The following is a 22,988-nucleotide window of genomic DNA, read 5'->3' on the forward strand; positions in this document are numbered from 1 at the left end:
GGCATTGCATAGATGAATATCTAGATATTGGGAGGCACCTTTTTTTTTTTAATAGAGATGTAAAGACAAAATGTTTCTGGAGCCCTTGATCATCTGTACAGAAAATTAATCCCCAAATTACTAGCAGGTTTGTTAAAAGATTTATGTGTAGTTTGGATATTTCATACAGTGATTCATAGGTCAGTTCACAAAAGCTATGACCCAAGTGGTATTTCATTTACTGATAGTAAGGAGGGGGGTTAGCACTCAAGTTAGACTCCCTGGCTTTCATTCTCAGCTCTATGAATTACTTTTTGGGCATTTTGAGGCAAGTTATGTAATTTCTTTGACCTTTGCTTTCCTCTGTAAATTAGAAGTACAGGTGATGTTGAAAGATGACATGAATAGGGGTGCCTGGGTGGCTTAGTCAGTTGGGCATCTGACTTTTGGTTTTGGCTTGGGTCATGATCTTGGGGTTGTGGGATCAAGCCCCATGTTGAGCTCTGCACTCTCTCTCCCTCTGCCCCTCCCCCTGCTCATGTGCTCTCTCTCTAATGAAACAAAATAAAATCTTTAAAAAGGAAAAGATGACATGAATAGCACTTGACAAAGTGCTGGCGTATATGTATTACTGTTGTCATCATTGTCCTTTTTCCGCTACACCTAGCAGCTATTCGCAATGTCGTATTTATGGAGAAAGGATAAAAACTCCTGAGGTATAGTTCAGGGTAAACAAACAGTGAGTTTTAATTCTAACTCCAAAATCCTTTCCCTTGATAAGTCATCCCTGCGAGAGAGAGTATGTCAGCTTCCTCCAGAGCCTCCCTTCTTGCTGTCTGTGTGTCTGCTTAGTTTCACCTCCCTTTCCTACTTTAGATCCTGGCCTTTAGATGTGTGTACCTTCTCCCTCTCTTCTCACTTGAGGGTTGAACTTCCAAACTTTCTACCTAACACCTTTTCCCGCTGACCCAAGCAGCTCTTGATTGTGATCCCATCTTCTGCCTTTTCGTCTCCTTGGGGTGTCTTTGCTCGTCCTCCAGACCAGCCAAGCTATTTAATGGAGCTGAAAAATATCTGTGTTGCTCTTCACTTTGTCTTTGAGGCCTTTGGGGAGGGGCTGTGAAGGATAATATTTAAGGCCAAGCAGGCAGGATTCTTCTGGTGGCCTTAGCAAGGCAATGGGTCTGTCTGTGGTAGAGAGCAAGGGAGTGAGGCTAGGCCCAAGAGCACTGCCGAGAGGGTAAGAAGAAGAAGACAGCAGTGGCAAATAGGGCTTTAGCTGGAGCAGCGAGTTCAGTTTCTTGTATGGGTCACTGTGCATCAGGCGTGCCAGCGCTCTCCCCGTATTCCAGAATGCAGGCCTGTCCTTCCCTCTGTCTCCTCATGCTGCCTACTCTCTGAGTGTCTGGTCAACTCAACTGCCATCCTTTTTGGTTTTGCTCATTTCTTTTTTTCACCTGCTCTTTCCTAATTTCTACTATCTCTTCTCTTTGCTCTTCCTCAGCTTTACCCGAGTGGGCTTAGCTGTTATAACTCTGTCCAGCCAGTGAGAATGGTGACAAGCTCATCAGTTGTAAGGTCTCTCATTATGTCTTTGTCATTATTCACCATGCAGTATAGCCCCTACACACACACTTTTTTTTTTTTTTTTAAACTTTTGTGATCAGAGCCTTTGTGTGTGGTATGATGTCAGTGTGGACTCCAGATAAGTAAGACACTGTGAGTCCTCTTGAGAGATTGGTGGAAAATAGGGCTTTACCCCATGGATCTATCTCCTACCACTCAGTGGGAATGGGGTCTTGCCCCCAAAGATAGTGATCTTTGTACTATCAGTATCAGTTTATGAAGGTGAAGTCAGGTAGCATGTTGCAACTTACTAAAGTCGGAGCCTCATCTTGCCCTTAATAGCCTTGTGTCTCTGAGAGTCAGCAGTGTCATTGTCCATTCAGATTCTCTTGGCCTTTCCTATTAATATATGCTTCAGTACTCATTTTGTGGAAATTTTTGTTTTGCCAAAAGTTTCTTTGTCATTGTCCAGGGTGTTTTTAGAAAAAATCTTGGCTTCACTGGAATAGATATGTATAATTCTTCTTTCTTCTTAGGACTGAAAGTCAGCCTACAGATGTGGAAAACAAAGCTAAAAAGCTTACGTTGCCTCTCTTTGGTGCCATGAAAGGAGGAAGCAAATTCAAATTAAAAACGGGAACAGTAGGGGTAAGTTGGGGGTCATGGTGTTAAACTTTTAGCTCTCGAGTCAGTTTGCATGTAACTGATTTGTACATTGAACATCAATTTATTAATTTGTGATGAATGTCGCATTTAAGAAGTGTCTCTTTTCCTGGTGGGTGGATATTGTAACGTTCAGACTCAGCTAACATTTGCTAGTCATATAGTCCCTGCACCTGGCCCTGCCATACGGCCTTCCACGCTTCATTTACTCCCTCCAACACTTCATGACGTGTGGGAATTATTACCTCTCACCGGTGAGGAAACGGGTTCAGAGAGGTTAAATATGAGATCACATCATCAATAAGTGACTAGACTGGCAATCAAATCCAGGTCCTCGGTTTCTTGAGTTTTGTGATCTCTCTGCTGTCCTCTAACACTTCACTGGTGAATGTTTTTGCTTTGCATACAACCCTCTTCACAGATTCAGCTTTTAAAAGGTCCTTCATACCTAAAGAGCTGAACCTTGTGTAGTAGTGTGTGAGGGCTGCCCTAACCAAACACCACAGACTGGGTGGTTTAAATGACAGAAATTTATTTTCTCACAATTCCAGAGGATGGAAGTCCAAGATCAGCATGCCAGCAGGGTTGGTTTCCGCTGAGGTCCCTTTCCTTGGCTTGGAGGTGGCCGCCCTCTTCCTGCATCTTCCTGTGGTCATCCTTCTGTGCACTTGCACCTGTGGTGTCTCCCCCTCCTCTTACAAGAAAACCAGTCATCTTGGATTAGGGCCCCACTCTAACTGCTTTCTTTTAACTTACCTCTAAAAATTTTACCTCTAAATGTGGTTACATTCTGAGGTACTGGGGGTTGGGACTTCAACATATGAATTTTGTGGGGACAGAATTCAGCCCCCAGCACCTTGAATTAGGGCAAACTCAGGTTCACCTGAGATGCAGGCTTTTCTGTGAGGGTCGGGGGAGAGCAGGTACTTGTGTTTTAGTTAGAGGGAAAACTCTTTACTAAAAAGCTCTCTTTAGAGGTTTACTGAATTCAGTCCTATATTTTAAAAATGATATGCCCAACATATACTTTGGTACTTTTTCTCTATCCCTTAAGCTTCAATCAACTTTTTCTAATAATTTTATTAAAAGGTCTTGATTAAAATATTTGGCCTTATTCTTTAAGAAATGTCTTCAGGGGGCGCCTGGGTGGTGCAGTCGGTTGAGCGTCCAACTCTTGGTTTCAGCTCAGGTCGTGATCTCAAGGTTGTGAGATTGAGCTGTGGGTCTGGCTCCACACTCAGTGCAGAACCTGCCTGAGATTCTCTCCCTCTCCCTCTGCCCCTCCCCCCTGCTCTCTCTCTCTCTGTCTCTCTCTCTAAAATAAATAAATAAATCTTAAAAAAAAAAAAAGAAAATGTCTTCAGGGTCTGTTTTACTGATTTACATGTCTCCTTTCTTTGAAATTGTGTTAAATCTAAAATGAAAAAGCTGCACAAATGATCTGTTTCTCAGAAATGTGTGTCTGATTTACCCCAGAAGATTTTGTGATGAATTAAGACCCTTTAACACCACGAGGGGTAACAGGACAGAATTCCTGCAGCTGGTACCTGCAATAAATGTTTTAGTTCCCTACAAGCTGTTTCAAGTGACTCGTACTTAATATTCTTTTGACCCTAGAAACTAATAAAGATATGTGTTAAAGGTCCATAGATGAGTAAAATTTCATGTGCGAGTCCTACTTCCAGCAGACTTCTGCAGGGTCCATCAGCCTGGAGAGGTTAGACATTTTACACATTTAGCTTAATTTCCTTGAAGAGATTTGTCTCTATCATTATGTGGAACTATTTGTTCATGGTTTTGTTTCATTCATAGAAGTTACCCCCTAAGCGTCCAGAACTCCCTCCAGCTCTAATGAGAATGAAGGATGAGCCTGAAGTAGAAGAGGAGGAGGAGGAAGAGGAAGAGGAAGATGAGAGGGAAAAGGAGGGGGATGAAAGGGGAAAAATGGAGGCTGGAAGCAGTAGGCTGCAGCAGGAGACAGAGCCGGAAGATGCAGTGCAGGAAGCGAGGCCTGCCACTGACCTCATGTGTTCTAAAGAGACAAAAACCCATGGTAATATCTTTCTTCTCCTTCCCGTGCTGTTTAGTGGGGCATTTGCATTGATTGTGCACAGGTTTGAAAAGCAAAGCCAGTTCTTGCTTATGCATTTTGACTTTGTGGCACTTTATGATATGTGATACCGCTGACTCTGGAAACATACTTTCTTGGTCTTTCTTTGACCGTCAGTCATTATTTATCCTCTTTGCAAAATCAGAGCAGGCATTTCCAGTGTATTCCAGAATTACAGAACATTGAAAGCTGTGGAATCTGAAACCACAGCTGCTGTGGAACAGCCCTGAGCTGCCTCCATTGTGTGATTGGAGGGCAGTAGAAGAGGGTGCATGATGGGGCCTGATCAGGTAAACCTCCCCTTAGTCATTATTTTCCCATCTCTTAAAAAGAGGCTAAGCGTAATTGTGCCCTCGGTACACACTTCTTAGGAAGCACAGTGCTTTATTCATCTTTTTGTCCATGGTACCTAGTAGACAAGCTGGCACACAGTACTCACCCACCTCAGCCAAGGTTTGATGACAAATGACAAAAGAGGGAATTGATTGGTTTTTAAATATGTTTTCTTCTGATTATAAGAGGAAGGTGTATTCATTTTAGAAACTTTGGATCATACGTAAAAGTCCAAAGAAGAAAAGAGAAATCTCCTGTAATCTCACCCCCAGAGATCATTGTTCATCTTTTCAGTATCCTCTTGTCCCTTGTCAGCTGCAGGAGTTATTTTCCTGCAGGGTGTTAAGACTTCACAGGAAATAGGGAGCATGAGGAAAAACAAAACAAAAACTGACATTAAATATGCATGGGAATGCACGCATGTCTACTTCCAAAACAAATCCAGTTTGTCTGCATAAAGTGCCAGGCCTGGTATGGAGGCCTTCTCTTGATTCATCCTCAGTTGTTTGAGAAAAGAAAAGTTTCTGTTTTTTCATCTGTGAGAGATCTTTTGTTTTTGCATTTTCCTTTGTTTAGTTATTGGCAAAATGCTTAGCCTTTTCCAACAAGGTACTTACACGTACTTTTTTTATGAGTCCCATCTTTGATCCATACATTGTGAAGGTGGCATAAACAGGTTAGTAGGAGGGCGAGCAATAAGTACTTTTTTGTTAAGGGACCAAAGGAAATATATGTGTGTGTAAAAATAGCAGATTTTAAAATTTGGTAAAGGTACATTAATGAGTAAATCTGCAGCTGATTAGGGATTACTCTAGGCCTCTTTTTTTTTTTTTTTTTTTCAATGTTAGGATCATATTGTACATGCTATTTTATAACCTGTTTTTTTCTATGTCTTAAAATTTTCTTTTAAAATGTGGAGTCAGTAAGGAGCATAGTGGTCCATCACATGCTTGTGCCATAATTTATTTAATCACCTCCCTGTTGTTAGACCTGTACGTAATTTATTAATTTTTGCTATTCTAAACATATTGTATATATAATAAATCTTGGTACTCATCTGATTATTTTCTTTGAATATGTTCCTGGAAATAGAATTTCTAGGCCAAGGAATATGTACATTTTTTAAGGCTTTTGGTAAGTAGTGCTGAAAAGTTTTACTTCAGAGTTGGCCAGTTTTTAAAGTGGAAAATTGATTTCTCTGTTAAACATATGGAGGCACATTTTTTTGAAAATCTAATTAAGTTTATTGAAGCTAATGATAGTAAAGCTGGATGATTATGTATTTACTTAGCTTTTCTTGCTTTTGTTTTTGTTTTCTTGGTTCCCCACCATGAATTAAATAATAACAATATGCTCTGGTTCTGCATTTTATAGAAAACATGTCTCAACTCAGCCAAGTGGAACAGAATAAAGATTATCAAGAGATCAGTGAAACAGCTGCATCATGTGAGGAGCCCTCAGGCAAGTAGTGTAGCTGACTCCATTGCTGCCCTGCACACGAGCAACCAGCTGGTGTCAGACAGGAGGGGTTGGGAGCTGAGCTGAAGCAGCACAGACAATTGCCTTTCAGACACTGGGCAGACGCTCCTGCCAGGGCCCTGGACAGAACTGGAATATATGAGAGGTTATGTTTGGCGCCATCCCATTTGCCTTTCTTTATTCCTTTCCTACCTCCTGGGGTTCTGTCTCCCTGACCTACAAAATTCCTACTGCCTTCGCGCTTCCCTGGCATGGAAAGCCCTGGCCATGCAAAGCCCTCCACAACTTTTCATCTCCCAGAGATGAGTCTGCCTATCATGAGAGTGATTCCAAAACTATTAAAATAAATAAAATAAATTGAAAGGACTGGTTTTGGGACACCTAGGTGGCTTAGTTGGTTGAGTGTCTGACTCTTGGTTTCAGCTCAGGTCATGATCTCCTGGGTTGTGAGATTGAACCCTGCATCGGGCTCCGTGCTCAGCACAGAGTCTGTTGGAGATTCTCTCTCTCTGTCCCTCCCCTCACTCATGTTCTCTCTCTCTCAAATAAACAATCTTAAAAAAAAAAAAAAGGACTGGTTTTCTACTGTTTTAACTGTAATGGTTGAACTGTAGAATAGTAAAATCAGCCTCATTTTCCTTTCCCTTTTAATTATTTTATTTTATTTTATTTTAAAGATTTTATTTTTATTTGACAGAGAGAGAGCACAAGCAGGGGGAACAGCAGGCAGAGGGAGAGGGAGAAGCAGGCCCCCTGCTCGGCAGGGAGCCCAATGTGGGGCTTGATCCCAGGACCCTGAGATCATGACCTGAGCCGAAGGCAGATGCTCAACCATCTGAGCCACCCAGGCGCCCCTCCTTTCCCTTTTTAAATGGTGTGATTATATTCAAGCTTGTAGAACAGCCTTAGGATTTGAAAACTAGGGTTATTAGCAGAGAGAAAGTTCTCTTAAGATAGTCTTTATAGTAGAAGGAATTTTTGAGAATTTGATTGTTACATGTTTTCTTCAATTTTTATAATGCTCTCTTAGGAGGAATTTGTTTTTTTCTATTTTACTTATTCTGAAATAGCTATTGCCTCTTGTTTTTCTTTTTCTCAAATTAGCATCAGAGAATGAATATGAGAAAAACAGAGATGAATTGAAGAAAAAGAAAGCTCCTGGTCCAGGCAAAGTAAGTACTTTAGCCATAATCTTCACCTCTCTAGAAGTAAAAGTGAATCCCCTTGTCATAGACCACATTCAGAAGAGTGAATTTTTAAGGATTGTCTTAGCAGGGTTCCCAACTGCCTAATACTCCCTTTTCTAGAAGTCTGGGCTCTCTTTTATTTTTGAATTTTTATGTTTTGAATTCTCTGTTCTTTTCTCCATCCACACCGTTCCCTATAACTCCACATATACCTCTTTGATTAATTGTGAATCTTTGTTCCTATCCTTTTATGCCATACAAAGATATTTTAATAATATATATATATATATATTTTTTAAAGATTTATTTATTTATTTATTTGACAGAGAGAGACACAGCGAGAGAGGGAACACAAGCAGGGGGAGTGGGAGAGGGAGAAGCAGGCTTCCCGCGGAGCAGGGAGCCTGACGCGGGGCTCGATCCCAGGACCCTGGGATCAGGACCCTGGGATCATGACCTGAGCCGAAGGCAGACGCTTAATGACTGAGCCACCCAGGCGCCCCTGAATAATATATTCTTATTTGACTATTTTTATTACACAGAAGACAGAATGTAATGTGCTGTATTCTACATCAGGATTTATTTTTTTTAATTATTTTTTTTAATTCCTATTGTGGAAATCACTGTGTATCAGTATACCAAGAGCTTCCTACTGTATGGATGTACTCCACTTAACCAGTTCCCTATAGGTGGACACTTGGGTTGTTTCTAGTCTTTTATTATAACAGTGCTATAATGAATAATCTTGTGTATACAGAATTTTGTGTGGATACAGTAAGTTCCCAAAAGTGGGATTGCTAGATTGTGTCAGGAGGTCCCAAGACCCTCAGGCTAGGTATTTCACAGGAGGCTTCACAGGGCTCAGCCTGTGGTTGTACTCATAGCTATGATATCCTAGAGTAAAAGGATACCAAGTACAGTCAGCAAAGGGAAAAGGCACGTGGAGCAAAGTCTGAGGAAACCAGGCGTAAGCTTCCAAGAGTCCTTTTTCATTGGAATCACACAGGATGTGCTTAATTCCCCTAGCAATAAGTTGTGACAGTTTATGAAATGTTACTAATGAGGGAGGCTCATTAGAGACTCAGTGCCCAGGATTTTTATTGGGGACTGATCACATAGGCACCTTCTGCCTGGCATGCCCTCAAATTCCATTCTCCCAGAAGGAAAGTAGATGTTCAGCATGAACCATATTGTTTTTATAGACATTGTAGGCATAGTAAGCCACTTTTATCAGGGTAGTAGGAACCCTCCAGAAATCCAAGTCCCCAGATACCAGGCGAGGGCCAACCTTGTAAACAGGCCTTTCAAAGGATAGCAGTCAGGCTTGCCCTGTTAACTCTTTTCTGCACCTAGATCAAAAGACAGATTCCACATTTCCCTCTATGGGGATTATACCATTAGAACTCATACCTCTGTTAACAACCCCTTTTAGAAAACATCACTTCACTCTCACTGGCTGAAAATCAGCTTGTTGAGGCTTTACGGCAAAAAGTCAAGGTTCAGAAAGAGAGTGTTCCCCCATTTTTTGGTTACTTATGTTAAGGTAATTAATGGAAGCTTTTCTCTTAGTTTTTATTTGCTGACAGGCATAGGGACAATGATTCTTAGAGTTAAAATTCTTTTGAGTAAAATAACCTATCTTTTCTTTGCAGCTTCCAGCAACACTTTCCTCCAAATATCCAGAAGATGAGCCAGACTACTGTGTGTGGGTCCCACCTGAAGGTAGATTGTTTTTATTACTTTTCTTCTCTTTTAAGACTTAATTATTTATATTTCTGAATAGGTAATGTATATTTAAGGTTCGAAATAAGAAAGTTTTTATGAGTATATAGTGGGATGGGGCACCTGGGTAGTGCAGTCGGTTAAGTGTCCAACTCTTGATTTTAGCTCAGCTTGTGATCTCAGGGTCGTGAAATTGAGTCCCATGTTGGGCTCCTTGCTCAGTGCAGAGTCTGCTTGGGATTCTCTCTCCCTCTGCCCCTCCCTCCCATTCACTCGTGCTCTCTCTTTCTCTCTCTAAAATAAATAGGGGTGCCTGGGTGGCTCAGTTGGCTAAGCGTCTAACTTTGGCTCAGGTCATGATCTCAGGGTCCTGGGATCGAGCCCCACATCTGGCTCCCTGCTCAGCAGGGAGTCTGTTTCTCCCTCTTCCTCTACCGCTTCCCCTGCTTGTGCTCTCTTTTTCTCTCTCTCAAATAAATAATCTTTAAAAAAAAAAAGTCTTTTTTTTTTTTAATCTTAAAAAAAAAAGTATGTAGTGGGAAAGTTCTCCCTTCTAGGGGAACAGGTAGAGTAAAAGATCTGAAGAGACATATCGACCAAATAGAATTTGTGGATTCTGCTTGAATCCTTATTTGAACAACCAACTATTAAAAAAATTATATACCAGTCAGATAATTTTGAACACTAGCCAGATATGCGATGATACTAGGAAATTATTAATTATTTTAAAGTGTGGATGATGTTATGTTTTTTAGAAAAAGTCCTTATCTTCTAGGACTGTGTACAGAAGTGTTCACAGATGGAATATATGGGATATGCCTTAACATAATCCTATAGAAGTAGAGGATGAGGGAGCGTGGAGGGGGTAATAGATAAAGCAGGACGTGTCACATATTGATAGTTGTTTTAGCTGGGTGATGAGTACATGGAGATTCATTATATATTTTTCTTTACTTCTGCATGTCTTTTAAATTTTCTTTAAAGTTATAAAAACAGGGATGCCTGGGTGGTTCAGTCGGTTAAGCGTCTGCTTTCAGCTCAGATCATGATCCCCGGGTCCTGGGATCGAGTCCTGCATCGGGCTCCCTGCTCAGTGGGGAGCCTGCTTCTCTCTCTGCCTGCTTCTCTCTCTGCTTGTGCTCTCTCTCTGACAGATAAATAAATAAAATCTTTAAAAAAAAAGTTATAAAAACAACAACTACTGGCTCTGCCTCAGCTACTTGGTGCCAAATATCACTTTCTTGTGACTTCTTATATATGTCACATAAAATGCTTGTGTGAGCAGTTAAATACATAATATTTCACTGTTGTTTTTACACAAATAGAAGCATATTCTATACCTTGCTGTTTTGCACTTAACACTATGGAGATCTTTCCATAGCTATAGATTCCTTCTTCCCTCCCTCCCTCCCTCCCTTCCCTCCTTCCTTCCTTTGTAGCATAGTTCTTTTTTATGGTATAGATAATACCTTTGCTTTTTATTCCATTCCCTCAATGAATATATGCTGTGTTTCCAATTTTGCCATTACAAACAACTCTGCATGTAGGGGAAGGGGTTGGGGGCTGGGGTAACTGGGTGATAGACATTAAGGAGGGCACGTGATGTAATGAGCATTGGGTGTTACATAAGACTCATGAATCACTGACCTCTACCTCTGAAACTAATAATACGTTATATGTTAATTAATTAAAAAAACAACTCTGCAATAAGTAACCTCAAACATAATACTTTTGCAAGTATAGAGGTGCATATGTAGAAAAAATCATAAAAGTTAACATGCTGGATCAGAGGCTATAAACATTTTTAAGACATTATAAATTGCATTCTGTAGAGGGGGTACAGCTTATGTTCATACATACACTCTTAAGGCAATATATGAGATGCTTGTTCCCCATATGCTCATCATAGATTGCTTTTTCTATGGATTAGGTTTCTAGTATACTAGTAGTTAATAGAAATTTTGTTACTAGAAATGTTTGCTTTTTATTGGCTAATAAATATAAAGGTAGAAATGGAAAGAGAAGTTTTCAAAAAGAAATTTTGAAATTGTATGCAAAAAGGCAGAGTTCTAGAATAGATGAAACCTCTTTTGTCTGTTTTACTTTTTAGCCCACTAATGTCTGGGTATCTTTTCCCTCCTGACTTTGGAAAAGTGAATGTGTTTCTTTCTTTATACTCTGATCTAGGCCAAAGTGGAGATGGCAGGACCCATCTGAATGACAAGTATGGCTATTGACTGCTTCAGAATCCTAAAGGAAGACCTTGTGGACCATGTGACATGGGATATGTAGGGTCCTATATCAAGTTGAATGTCCAGAGAAGGAGTTCAGGTGATCTTTTGTAAAATCTGGTGACGGGCCTTTTCTTCCATTCTCATGGCTCCCTAAATTTATCTACTCATCTGATTCTCGTTTAAAAGTGTGTGTGTATGTATGTAAAAAGAAACCATATATTTTGAGAATTGGTAAAGTGAGATATGACTCTATTAAAAGAGAAGGTGAAGATGTCTCATGTTTGCTTAAGGCCACAATGTCTTTCATTAAGTTTTAGGGACTATGCTTCTCCTGAGGAATAGGGTGCTTCTGGCAGCTAGACTTTAGGCTTCACTGATAGGGCCTCCTCAAATAAGTGTTCAGATTTGAGGTCATGCCATAGTGTGACCCTGGGCGTCTGTGTCATTCCTGGAACTAAAAGTAGATACAGAGTGGGGGCTTCCTCCTCCCTCCCACTGTAATCCTCCTGCCAGGTTTGAGAACAGACCCTGATTTATCAGGACACAGTTCAGGACCATAGTACACCTTGTGCACTCAGGCACCAGTCCTGATAAAAACTCAGTCCTTTGAATGTCCTGGACTCTGACCAGTCAGATTAGTCACTCCTTCTCCTGTGGAAAGGTGCAAATAGGGTCATAGAATGAAAAACTGGATGTGTTCTGCCCATTATGGGGCTTCTCACTTCTGTGGAGAGGAGAATAAAAGTTCTTCCTCTCTGGAAACACAAAGAAATGTGAGAAGATGTCTTATCTCCCCCAGTGTACCCTCTCCCTTCCCCAACATTAGTGAACACCCCACTTCCACAGGGAATGAAAGCCTAAGAGTGGAAGCAAGGTGGAGAGTTTGTGGATTAGGCAGGAGGCAGACCCAGTGAGCAGGCAGGAGAAACTCTGTGGCCCAGCAAGAGAGTGGATGAGGGTGATGTTTTCCTTTTTTTTTTTTATATGGTGTGTGTGTATATATATATATTTTCTTCATTATATGGTATACGTGAAGTAGGCAAGGAGCAGTAATGAGAAACTTCAGAACTCCCTGACAGATGTGGGAATCCTGGTCTACTGAAAGTGATGCCTTTCATTTCTCAAAAAACAATACCAATATTGGTATTATGAGAAACTACTATTTAGGACTTCATTTAGACCAACAGGGAAGAACTTGATATAAGAAGTGACTGGAATTCAGGAGCAGAGTGACCATGCCATCTTGGATTGAAACAGTAAGCAAAGGTCCAAGCCATGTCAGTGGTCCTCAAAGGTGGAACTCTTTATTCAAGCAAAATCATATGTGGGATCCTTAGGTTTGAACAGGTAAAAATATATCTACTCTGGTTAAGTGTGGGCACAGAAATGGGATCGATAGATACATTCCCGCATGCATCCTCTCCATCTTCCCTCATGGTGTTCCTAAGGAATCCTAGGGGCTCACAGAGCAGAGTCTATTTAGGAAGGCAGATTTCTAAGTGTTCTGGAGACCCCGAAAGCAAATAGGACTCCATATGCCAAAATAAAACATAAATATGTCGCTTGTACAATGAACATCAGTGGTCGGTGGACTTGGTTGAAAACATGTGCGCAGGAGTCTTAGCTCCCTTTACCAAATAGGAGACTTTGGGGACATGACTTAAATCCCCTGAGGCTCAGTTCTGTCATGTGTGAAGCAGGGACAGTAATGCTTCCTGCTCTTTGAACCTCAGATTTGTTCTAAGGATCAAATGAGATAATGTAGAGGGATGCGCTATACAGGGCTTTGTAGGCATTAGTAGTTGTCACTCATTACAAACAGGAGACACATCCTGACCTGTGGGCCTGCTCCTCATCTGTGAGACAGGAGACTGGATGAAATCAATGACTCCCAACTGTGGCTGCATATTAGAATCACCTCTGGAAATTTGTTAAGTTTTTCATTTTAATGCTTGGGTCCCACCTTAAATGAGTTTAATCAGAATCTCTGATGTGATCCCTTTTAAAAAGCACTCCAGGGGCACCTGGGTGGCTCAGTCGTTAGGCGTCTGCCTTCGGCTCAGGTCATGGTCCCAGGGTCCTGGGATCGAGTCCCGCATCGGGCTCGCTGCTCGGCAGGAAGCCTGCTTCTCCCTGTCCCACTCCCCCTGCTTGTGTTCCCTCTCTCTGTGTGTCTCTCTCTGTCAAATAAATAAATAAAATCTTTTAAAAAAATAAAAAATAAAAAATAAAAAGCACTCTAGGTGATTTTAATGTGCAGCCCAACCTCTACAGCATGGTTAGCAAGCCTTTTCGGTTAATGGCCGGGTCCTTCAGGCTTTGCAAGCCATGCAGTCCCTGTCATAGCCACCCGACTCTGCCGCTGGAGGGCAAATGGCACAGGCAGTACACAAATGGATGAGTGTGGCTGTGTTCCAGTAAATATTTATAAAAACAGGTGGCAGACTTGGTTTGGCCTACAGGGTATCATTGGCCAACTGCTGCTCTAGGCTAATTCATCTTCAAGGTCCCATCTGGCTCAAGGTGTTTACAAGAACTTTAAGAAGTAATGTGTGCCCCAGTTCATGGATATTTGATAAGTTTCTATTCAAAAGGCTAATTATACCCTCCTAAACTGGGAGGTTGCAGTTTTATGGTCACCAGAAATCAAGGTAATCCAGTCTCCTTTTCAAAGAAAGAAAAGTAAGGTTATTAGTCATTACAAGAAATACTGTTACAGCAAGAACACTATCAGTTAACTAAAAGCAAGGTGTCCCTGGTCAGCTGTCCTGGTCTCCCCAGGAGTTCTGTATCACTTCTGCCTTTCTATTTAAAGAGCAGTGGGAAGCCATTTGGGTGTTAGTGATGGTGAATGATCAGATTTGGGTTTTTAAAAGGACACTCAAAGTTACAGTGTGGAGGAAGGAGGGAAGAGGACAAGAGGATGCAGGAAGACAGGTTGGAAGTCTGCTATAGAAGTCCAGGTGAGAGATTGTGGCAGCTTGCACTAAGTAGAGATCCAAATGCAAAGAGGTACGTGGGGTCCTAGCAATATCTTGAAAAGTGGAGTGGCTGAGACTGAGTGATGGATTGGTGGGAGGAGGGGGTGGAGTCAGAGGAGAATAAAAGTTTAGTTTTGGACAAGTTGAGCTTGATGTTCCATTGAGACATCTAAGTAAAGATGTCAGGAAAGCAGCTGGAGACAGCAGGCTGGATCTCAGGAGAGAGGGCTGGCAAACAGTCCTGTCTTCCACCTGGTGAGCCTAGGAGTCAGGGGGCACCAGCGGTTGGGGGTTAAAGACCGGGAGGCAGGCAGGAAGTTTGCAGGCCGACCGTAGGCTTGGACAGCTGATTGCCCTTTCTTTGGTATTGGGAGCACTTTTTCTTGGTATGGGGACTCATTTATTGGAGGAAAAAGGTAAAATAAGTGTCACTGTGAGCAGCATTCTGGAGAAAAAAAGTCAAGGATATATATTTAACATTAAAACAAGTCTCTTTGTCTGCTTTAGGAAATTTCTTTTTTTTTTTTTTTTAAAGATTTTATTTATTTATTTGACAGAGAGAGAGATAGCGAGAGCAGGAACACAAGCAGGGGGAGTGGGAGAGGGAGAAGCAGGCTTCCCGCCGAACAGGGAGCCTGATGTGGGACTCGATCCCAGGACCCTGGGATCATGACCTGAGCCGAAGGCAGACGCTTAACGACTGAGCCACCCAGGCGCCCTGCTTTAGGAAATTTCTAAGGAGTTTGCACAGTGCCTGGTACATTTAAATGTTTGTTGAGTGCCTGCCTTAAATATTTTCCCTGGAATGGCCCCAGTCTAGGATAGGAATTATGAAGCCTCGCTGTCTCCTTGTAGCCCAAGCCTTTACCAGTTACCACTTCATTGGAACTGGATGGAGTTAGCTCTTTTGGGAAATGTGACATAATTCCCAACAAACTTTGAGGCTGTTAGCCACCGCCTGGGCATCTGTTGCTTTACCATTGAAATGCTGCCACCTTCCGGATAGGGTGTGACAAGTAGCCAGCAGCTGTGGCCGGCTTCCTGAAAGTGGGAACCAGAGGGAAGCCCGCCAGCCCAGCCCCGAGGTAGTCAAAAGCAGGAATCCAGGCCCCTGGCGGGGGAGCTGTGTTCCCATACAGGGTTTGATCCAACCCTGTTTGGACCCATCCAGGTTTGACAGACTGCTGGGAAATGACATAAAACTCTCCCTGACCTTTGGGAAGTGGGTCACAGCATTAAACTGGTGTGGTCTCTTCTGTGACAGGCTGTTCTTTGATCCTGAGATTTCTCACTTGATGTGGGCATTGAGAACAATTTTCAAGATTCTTCTCTGGTCTCAGAGCAGACTTTGCCCTGCTTTGTTTGGTCTTAGAGGTTTGGCACAACCATAGTCCGGGGTGGGACTGAGGCTTCCATTCTGTGGGAGACCAGAAGTTTCCCTTCCCCCAGTAAGATGAGGTGGGTTGGAGGGTTCAGCATGGGAGGGGACAGTGGTTCCCACCAAAGGTAGCTCCATTCTCTTCATCCCCCAAGTCAGTCTTAACAATTTCTGCATGTAAAGGTTTTAAGATTCATCTCTTAGCTTGCCCACTGCCCTGACCCAAGCTCCCCTCACCCCATGATTCTTCACAGAGCTCCCTTCCTCTTGTCCCTGCCTCATCATGCTCTCCTCCACACATCTGAGTTATCCCTGAGCAGGGTCCTGTGCTCTGAAATCTCAGAGGTTCTTCAGTATCCAAAGGGTGAGGTCCAAATTCATTTGAGGCTTCAAAATCCTTGATTATAGGGTTCCTGTACTTTCTGATCATCATACATCCCATATGCCCTTGTCCCTTCCTTTCTGCCACCTCACCAGGTGTACCTGATACTCTAGTAATAATAGATTATTTCCCCAAACACACTTTTTGCTTTTACTTCTTCCTATATTTTCTATCAAGTCTTGCTGTACATGGCCTTAAGCCTTGGTTTCCTGGTCTATCAAATAGAGAAAATAATGCCTTATAGTATTATGGAGATTAAATAATAGATAACTACAAAACCCTTAGCTGTGCTTGATGTATAATCAGCTCTCCCCAAATGTAGCTATTATTATTTTTTTAAAGATTTTATTTATTTATTTGACAGACAGAGAGAGACACAGCGAGAGAGGGAACACAAGCAGGGGGAGTGGGAGAGGGAGAAGCAGGCTTCCCGCGGAGCAGGGAGCCCGATGTGGGGCTCGATCCCAGGACCCTGGGATCATGACCTGAGCCGAAGGCAGACGCCTAACAACTGAGCCACCCAGGCACCCCTAAATGTAGCTATTATTAGTATCATTGTGGTCTTCCTTGTTCATGTCTGTTCATGCCTATCATTTTTTTAAGTCCAGCTTGAATCTCACTACCTTCAGAAACCCCTGATCCGCATGGTCGTCATGAATCTCTCCTTCCCCACCAGTCTTGTAGCATTTTGTTTTTTACTTCTATGATGTCCCTTACTCCTATGGCCTGATGTCCGTTAATTATATGTATGCTTGGGTTATTTACATTTGTAAGCTTTATGAGTTTTTGAGGATAGGAATTATATATCTTATTTTGTACCCCACCCTTAGCCCATGGCACCTACCAGTTCACAAAATGAGGACTCAGTTTATTGTTGCTTTAAATGAGTGGGGGTTGGAGGTTCTAGTCCTGGCCCTTTCTACTCTTGGGTCTTATGGGCAGAGAAGGGATACCTCAGAGCTGCCTTCATTTCCAAGATCTTGCTCCAGACAAACTGGACAATCCAGGAACTGACCATTTGATTAGGGTTAATGCAGAGGGCCTGGATTCTTGTCCTACTTGGGGCAAAACCAGGCAGAACTACCCCTTCCCGTCAAAGAGCTCTGGATTCCAGCAGCTGGCTTTAATTTGGGCTTTAAGTCCTCTGCTGGCCCGGAAAATCTTGATCTTGAGGGTTGGCTCTGGTTTCCGAAGCAGGCTGTCACGCACACCCCTCCAAAAGTCAATGCTGCGGTGTCAGAGAATGGCCACAAGAGGGCAGTAGAGACCCATTACTATGCAGTCACCTTGCATGCTGGGCTGAGAGCAAGAAGAAAATGTTTCAAAGCAGAAGAAAGAGTACAAATCAGAAAAGAAAATCAAGATTCTGAAAGAGTTATAGGTAGCAAGCTGGTTCGGTTCACCAGTGTCTTCCTGGGCCCAAGACCTGAGAGCAGCAAGTTAGTCAGGGATGCTGGTAAGACCCAAATGGTGCTCCTTTAAATCTCTTCCCAACCTGTTGTTGCTGGTGCTTCATTTCACCTTGAGAAAGTAATTCTCTAGTAGTAATGCAAATATTCAATGGAGGAGTTTGGGCATTGCCTATTTAGTACTTACACGCTATATTACAGCTTTATGGTTTGTTTTTTTTTTTTTAAAGATTTTATTTATTTGACAGAGACACAGCGAGAGAGGGACCACAAACAGGGGGAGTGGGAGAGGGAGAAACAGGCTTCCTGCAGAGCAGGGAGGCCGATGCAGGGCTCGATCCCAGGACCCTGGAATCATGACCTGAGCCGAAGGCAGACACTTAACGACTGAGCCACCCAGGCGTCCCAGCTTTATGGTTTTTAAAAAAATTTTTTTTATTAACATATAATGTATTATTTGTTTCAGGGGTACAGGTCTGTGATTCATCAGTCTTACACAATTCACAGCGCTCACCATAGTACTTACCCTCCCCAATTTCCATTACCCAGCCACCCCATCCCCCCACCCCCGTCCACTCCAACAACCCTCAGTTTGTTTCTCAAGATTAAGAGTCTCTTATGGTTTGTCTCCCTCTCTGGTTTTGTCTTGTTTCATTTTTCCCCTCCCTTCCCCTATTGTCCTCTGCCTTGTTTCTCAAATTCCTCATATCAGTGAGATCATATGATACTTGTTTTTCTCTGATTGACTTATTTCATTTACCGTAATACCCTCTAGTTCCATCCACGTCATTGCAAATGGCAAGATTTCATTTTTTTGATGGCTGCATAGTATTCCATTGTATATATACACCATATCTTCTTTATCCATTCATCTGTTGATGGACATCTAGGCTCTTTCCATAGTTTGGCTATTGTGGACATTGCTGCTATAAACATTGGGGTGCAGGTGCCCCTTCGGATCACTACATTTGTATCTTTGGGGTAAATACCCAGTAGTGCAATTGCTGGGTCATAGGGTAGCTCTATTTTCAACTTTTTGGGAACCTCCACACTGTTTTCCAGAGTGGCTGCACCAGCTTGCATTCCCACCAACAGTGTAGGAGGGTTCCCCTTTCTCCGCATCCTCGCCAACATCTCTCGTTTCCTGACTTGTTAATTTTAGCCATTCTGACTGGTGTGAGGTGGTATCTCACTGAGGTTTTGATTTGTAGAGCTTTATGGTTTTTTACAGAGAATTTTTCACACCCGTTTCCCCCCATCTTTATTGAAGTACAATTCGATAAAAATTGTATATAATTAAGATACACAACTTGATATTTCAATATATTATGCCCATTTTAAAAATCTGAATCTCCTGTTAGTCTTAAAAAGTAACAAGAAGAGATGTTATCATGCCAGGTTCATGGTGGAACCAAGTCTAGAGTTTCTCTGATTCCAGATCCTTTGCTTATTCTTTGTAGTTTCCAGTTGCTTATGTTTGTCAGTTCTGAGCTTTTAAGAGCAAGGACTACATCTGATTCATCTTTATGTCTCTGAATGGTGTCCCTTTTAATTTTTAGGACTGTGACTGGGTGTGTTGTATAAGGCCCTGCCCCGTGGGAGTTGGCTTCCATGATCTCTCCCTTATCCTCCACGATTCAGTAACTTTTGATTTGTTGATATCCCTGAGCAATCCCACTGGCTGTCCATTTCAACAGGGGCAGCCACTTGGCTGCCGTCTGTGAAGACCCATCTTTAGTAATGCAGACTTGATGTAGGACAGTTGGACAGTTTCTCAAAGAGTGCACTGGCATCCCTGGTGTTATGAGAGTTGACTTTAAAGGATGAGGACGAAAATGTTTAATTTTAGCAGTTACACATATAAATATACACATATATTACTTATACATATATACAGATGCATATGTATTATTGCTTAGAATGAAGTCAATTTTTTAAGTGAGTTTATTTAAAGAAAAGTGTTAAGTAATTAATAGTATGGTGGTATGCAATAGCCAAAAAGCATGAAGCAGGTGTACCAATGACTCAAGTTCAAGGAATTGTTGTGAGGTGGGAAGATGTAACTAGAGTCACAAAATTCATTTCAAGTCTGGCTCTGTGACCCTCAAGCCATGTAACCCTGATTAAGTTGCTCACCTTAAGTGACCTTCAGTTTTCTCATTCTTTCTGCAAAGTTGGAAAAGAATTCTTGCCCTCCTTAACTCAAATGAGAACAAATGGGAGCACATGGAAGCCTGGGAAACCCCTGTGCAAATGTCCAGTGGTGCTAATATCCTAATTCCCTGTCTTACTGAGGTTTATCTAGGACCTTCTGTCTCTGTCTCTCTTTCTTTAATATTTACTTATTTATTTGAGAGAGAGAGCCTGAGTGCGTGAGTGGGGGGGAGGAGCAGAAGGAAAGAATCTCAAGCAGACTCCCTGCTGAGCGCAGAGCCCAACCACTCAGGCTCAATCCTACGACCCCTAGATCATGACCAGAGCCGAAATCAAGAGTCTGACGCTTAACTGACTGAGCCACCCAGGCGCCCCCAGGACTTTCTCTTTACTGCTGCAGAGGATGTCTCCTAATTAGCATGCATTTCCTAGCATCCCAAGGACTGGGTTCAGTTCAGTTAGTTGTCCACACCTAGGTCTGCCATTCTGAAGATTGGGAGGAGGGAGGGGCTGGAGAAGCTTGGAATCAGGGCAAAACAAGTCCCAACACATGTCACTGTTTGCTTTGTCATCCTGATTCAATGACCTCATGCAAGGAAGGGAGGGAGCCGAAGGAGCTGTTCTCTTCCAGATACCTAAGGAGGCTTCTGACATCCACTGTTTTCCTTGGCATGAGAGGAGCAGGCGCGGGGCTGTGATGTTTAAGGTCTGAGCTAATCTTGGAAGTGAAGGAGAACAGCACCTCCCACAGCTGGCCAGACTCTGCTTCTTGGGGAGCTGCCTAGAGTAAAAGGGCAGAAGAGGAATGACCCCAGGGGCCAGGGAGGATCATTATCCTCACACACTCATACCTTCAGTGAATACTTTCTGAGTACCTACTATGTACCAGGCCTTTTGGGGACATGAGGCAGCCATGTGAGTCAAAGGCTGCATAGGACCTTAGAGTCACATTTTTACCACAGAAATCCTTTTGTCATCCTTACCTCATCCCTTCTCCCACCCTAGACTTAATTAAAGTTTAAATAAATTATGTTGTCACCCAAAAAACTGCATTTATTAATTATTTACTTCTAAGTTCTTCATAATTAATGATTTATGTAACTGCAAATAAGTAAATGTTTTTGATCAACACAAGATAATAACTAACATTACTACACACCGAGTAAGTATCCAGTCAGACAAAAGCAAAGTAATCAGCATTTTAGCTATCCTGTTTATCCTGGTTGAGCTTTTTAAAATTTGGAGAGTGGCTGGCCGACTACCTGGGGAGTCCGTTTTAGAGATGGTGACCATAACCGCTGGGTTTTGAAGGATAAGCAAGAGTTCCTAAGCAGCGAGAAAGAGGGTGCCGCAGCAGGCAGAGGGGGCAGAACAGTCCCACACTGCTGCTGTCCCTCCTCCACCCTTGGGCTGATCGAATGGATCAGGCTGTGGCATGAACTTAGTGGGTGGAAGCTGAATTTTGGAATGGAGCTAATGAGGGTGGAGATGAGAATTGGAAATTTTATGGTCGAATGTTCTAGTCTGTCCACGTCATGGTCCTGGAGAAACTGAGGCAGGAAATCCCACTAGAGTCCCTTTGGTTCCCAAGGGCAGAAGGGAAAAAGACAGCAAAGGACAAGCCAAAACTCTGCCCCAGAGCTGGCCTGAAACCTGTCTCCCACCCTGGCTGCCCCGCCCCTTAGCTCCAATAGCAGACCATTTTTTCTGTAATTTTTTGGCTCATCTCATAAATGTTCCAGAATCAGAACAGGCTGTGCCATGGCTGAAACAAACTTGCTGAACAAATAAACAAGGCAGACTGCAAGGCAGGGGAAGGCACCAGACATGGGTCCCCAACAAGGTCCATGAGTTCTGGTAAGTCTGTCCTGAGCCTGGGCCTCTGCTTCCTCCTTCCAACATGAGAGGTGGGAGCATGAGATTTTGGGGGTCCCTTCCAGCTCTGTGATCTAAGCAAATTGCCCACAGAGGGGTAAATGTCTGAGCTGCAAGTTCAAAAGAAAGCTTCCTTTCTGCTACGTGGTACAGCTAAGGGCTGGGAGAGGGGAGATCTCCCCATGGCAGATACTGAAACCAAGGGATACCCATTCCCTTGTTCACTCAGCAAACACAGAGTGTCCAGTCTTTGCTAGGTGCTCTGCTGCCCTTTCCCTCAAGGAGCATTCAAGGAGTTCTAAATGCTCTAGCAGAGGCGAGAATGTCACAGTTCCTTGCATGCACTGAGTTCTTGCCCACCTTAGGGCCTTTTCTCCTGCCGCTCCCACCACCTAGACTGCCAGCCCCTCCCTCCTTATTCTTCAGTCTTGGCTTAAATGTCATTTCCTCAATAAGGCTTTCCCTGACCACTGTATATGTGGTAGGGTTCCCCAGCTCTCCTGCCACACTCCATTACTCTCAGAATTTACGGCAGTTTGTAGTTCTACATCTGCCTGTTCATTTAGTTATTTATTTACCACCTTTTTGACTACAGGATAAGCTGCGTGAGGGCAAGAATTCTGTTTGTACTGATCACTTCTGGACCCTTAGCAGCATATACTTGTAGAATATGAGAATACTATGTTGGCATGTGCCAGATTTTTTTCATAAATTACCTCATTTAGTCCTCTTGACAACCCTAAGAGAAAGGTGGTATTATTATGTACATTTTGGAGTGACGGGACAGAGTCTAGGGATGTTAAGTATCTTGCAGTTCACAGGACTGTCTCCAGTTCAGGGCTCTTTCTGCTTCACCACACGAGGCTCTGTGCCTGGCACCCCGACTCTGACTTCTTTTTCTTTTTTACTTTTTATTTTGAAATAATTTCAACTGACCAAAAAGCTACAAGACTAGTACAAAGAACTCCTGTGTACTCTTTACTCAAGTTCACCAGATGTAAGCATTTTGCTATATTTGTTTTAATATTCTCTCTTTCTCCTGGCTTGTATTTTTCCACGTTTATGCTGATTTTCTTTTTTTGAATGATTTTAGAGTGAGTTGGAGACATTATATATACATCTTTACCCTTAAGTAGTTATGTGTGAATTTCTCAAGAACAAGGATATTGTTTTATACAAAATCAAAATCAGGGAATTTACATCAGTATGATACCACTACCATATTAAATATAATCCATATTAAATCCATATTTAATATGGATGATTAACATAATCCATATTAAATTTATCCAGTTGTTCCAATAATGTTCTTTATAATGATACTTTTTTAGTCTAGGATCCAACCCAGAATCACACATTCCTTTTAACTATCATATCCCTTTTGTTTTTAATTCAGAACAGTTCTTTAGCCTTTCTTTCTCTTTCATGACATTGATATTTTTCCAGAGTATAAGCCAGTCATTTTGTAGAATATCTCTCAGCTTGGTCTAGTCTGATGTCTGCTCATGATTAGATTCAGGTTAGGCATTTGTGGAC

At 42.4% G+C, this 22,988-nt stretch overlaps 1 protein-coding gene across 1 annotated transcript in view; it reads left to right on the forward strand.

Annotated features, from left to right (window-relative positions):
* Positions 1–13,335, forward strand: part of SLC4A1AP (solute carrier family 4 member 1 adaptor protein) — a 35,822-nt gene extending 22,487 nt beyond the window's left edge. Inside the window, exons 9-14 of the mRNA XM_032391547.1 lie at positions 2,082–2,193; positions 4,021–4,261; positions 6,026–6,112; positions 7,235–7,302; positions 8,970–9,039; positions 11,227–13,335. Coding sequence (XP_032247438.1) covers positions 2,082–2,193; positions 4,021–4,261; positions 6,026–6,112; positions 7,235–7,302; positions 8,970–9,039; positions 11,227–11,276 — 628 coding nt within the window. The 3' untranslated portion in view covers positions 11,277–13,335. The remainder of the gene's footprint in view (positions 1–2,081; positions 2,194–4,020; positions 4,262–6,025; positions 6,113–7,234; positions 7,303–8,969; positions 9,040–11,226) is intronic.
* Positions 13,336–22,988: the final 9,653 nt, after the last annotated feature.

This window comes from Phoca vitulina, unplaced genomic scaffold (assembly GCF_004348235.1).
Source record: "Phoca vitulina isolate PV1807 unplaced genomic scaffold, GSC_HSeal_1.0 scaffold63, whole genome shotgun sequence".
NCBI classification, from domain to species: domain Eukaryota; kingdom Metazoa; phylum Chordata; class Mammalia; order Carnivora; family Phocidae; genus Phoca; species Phoca vitulina.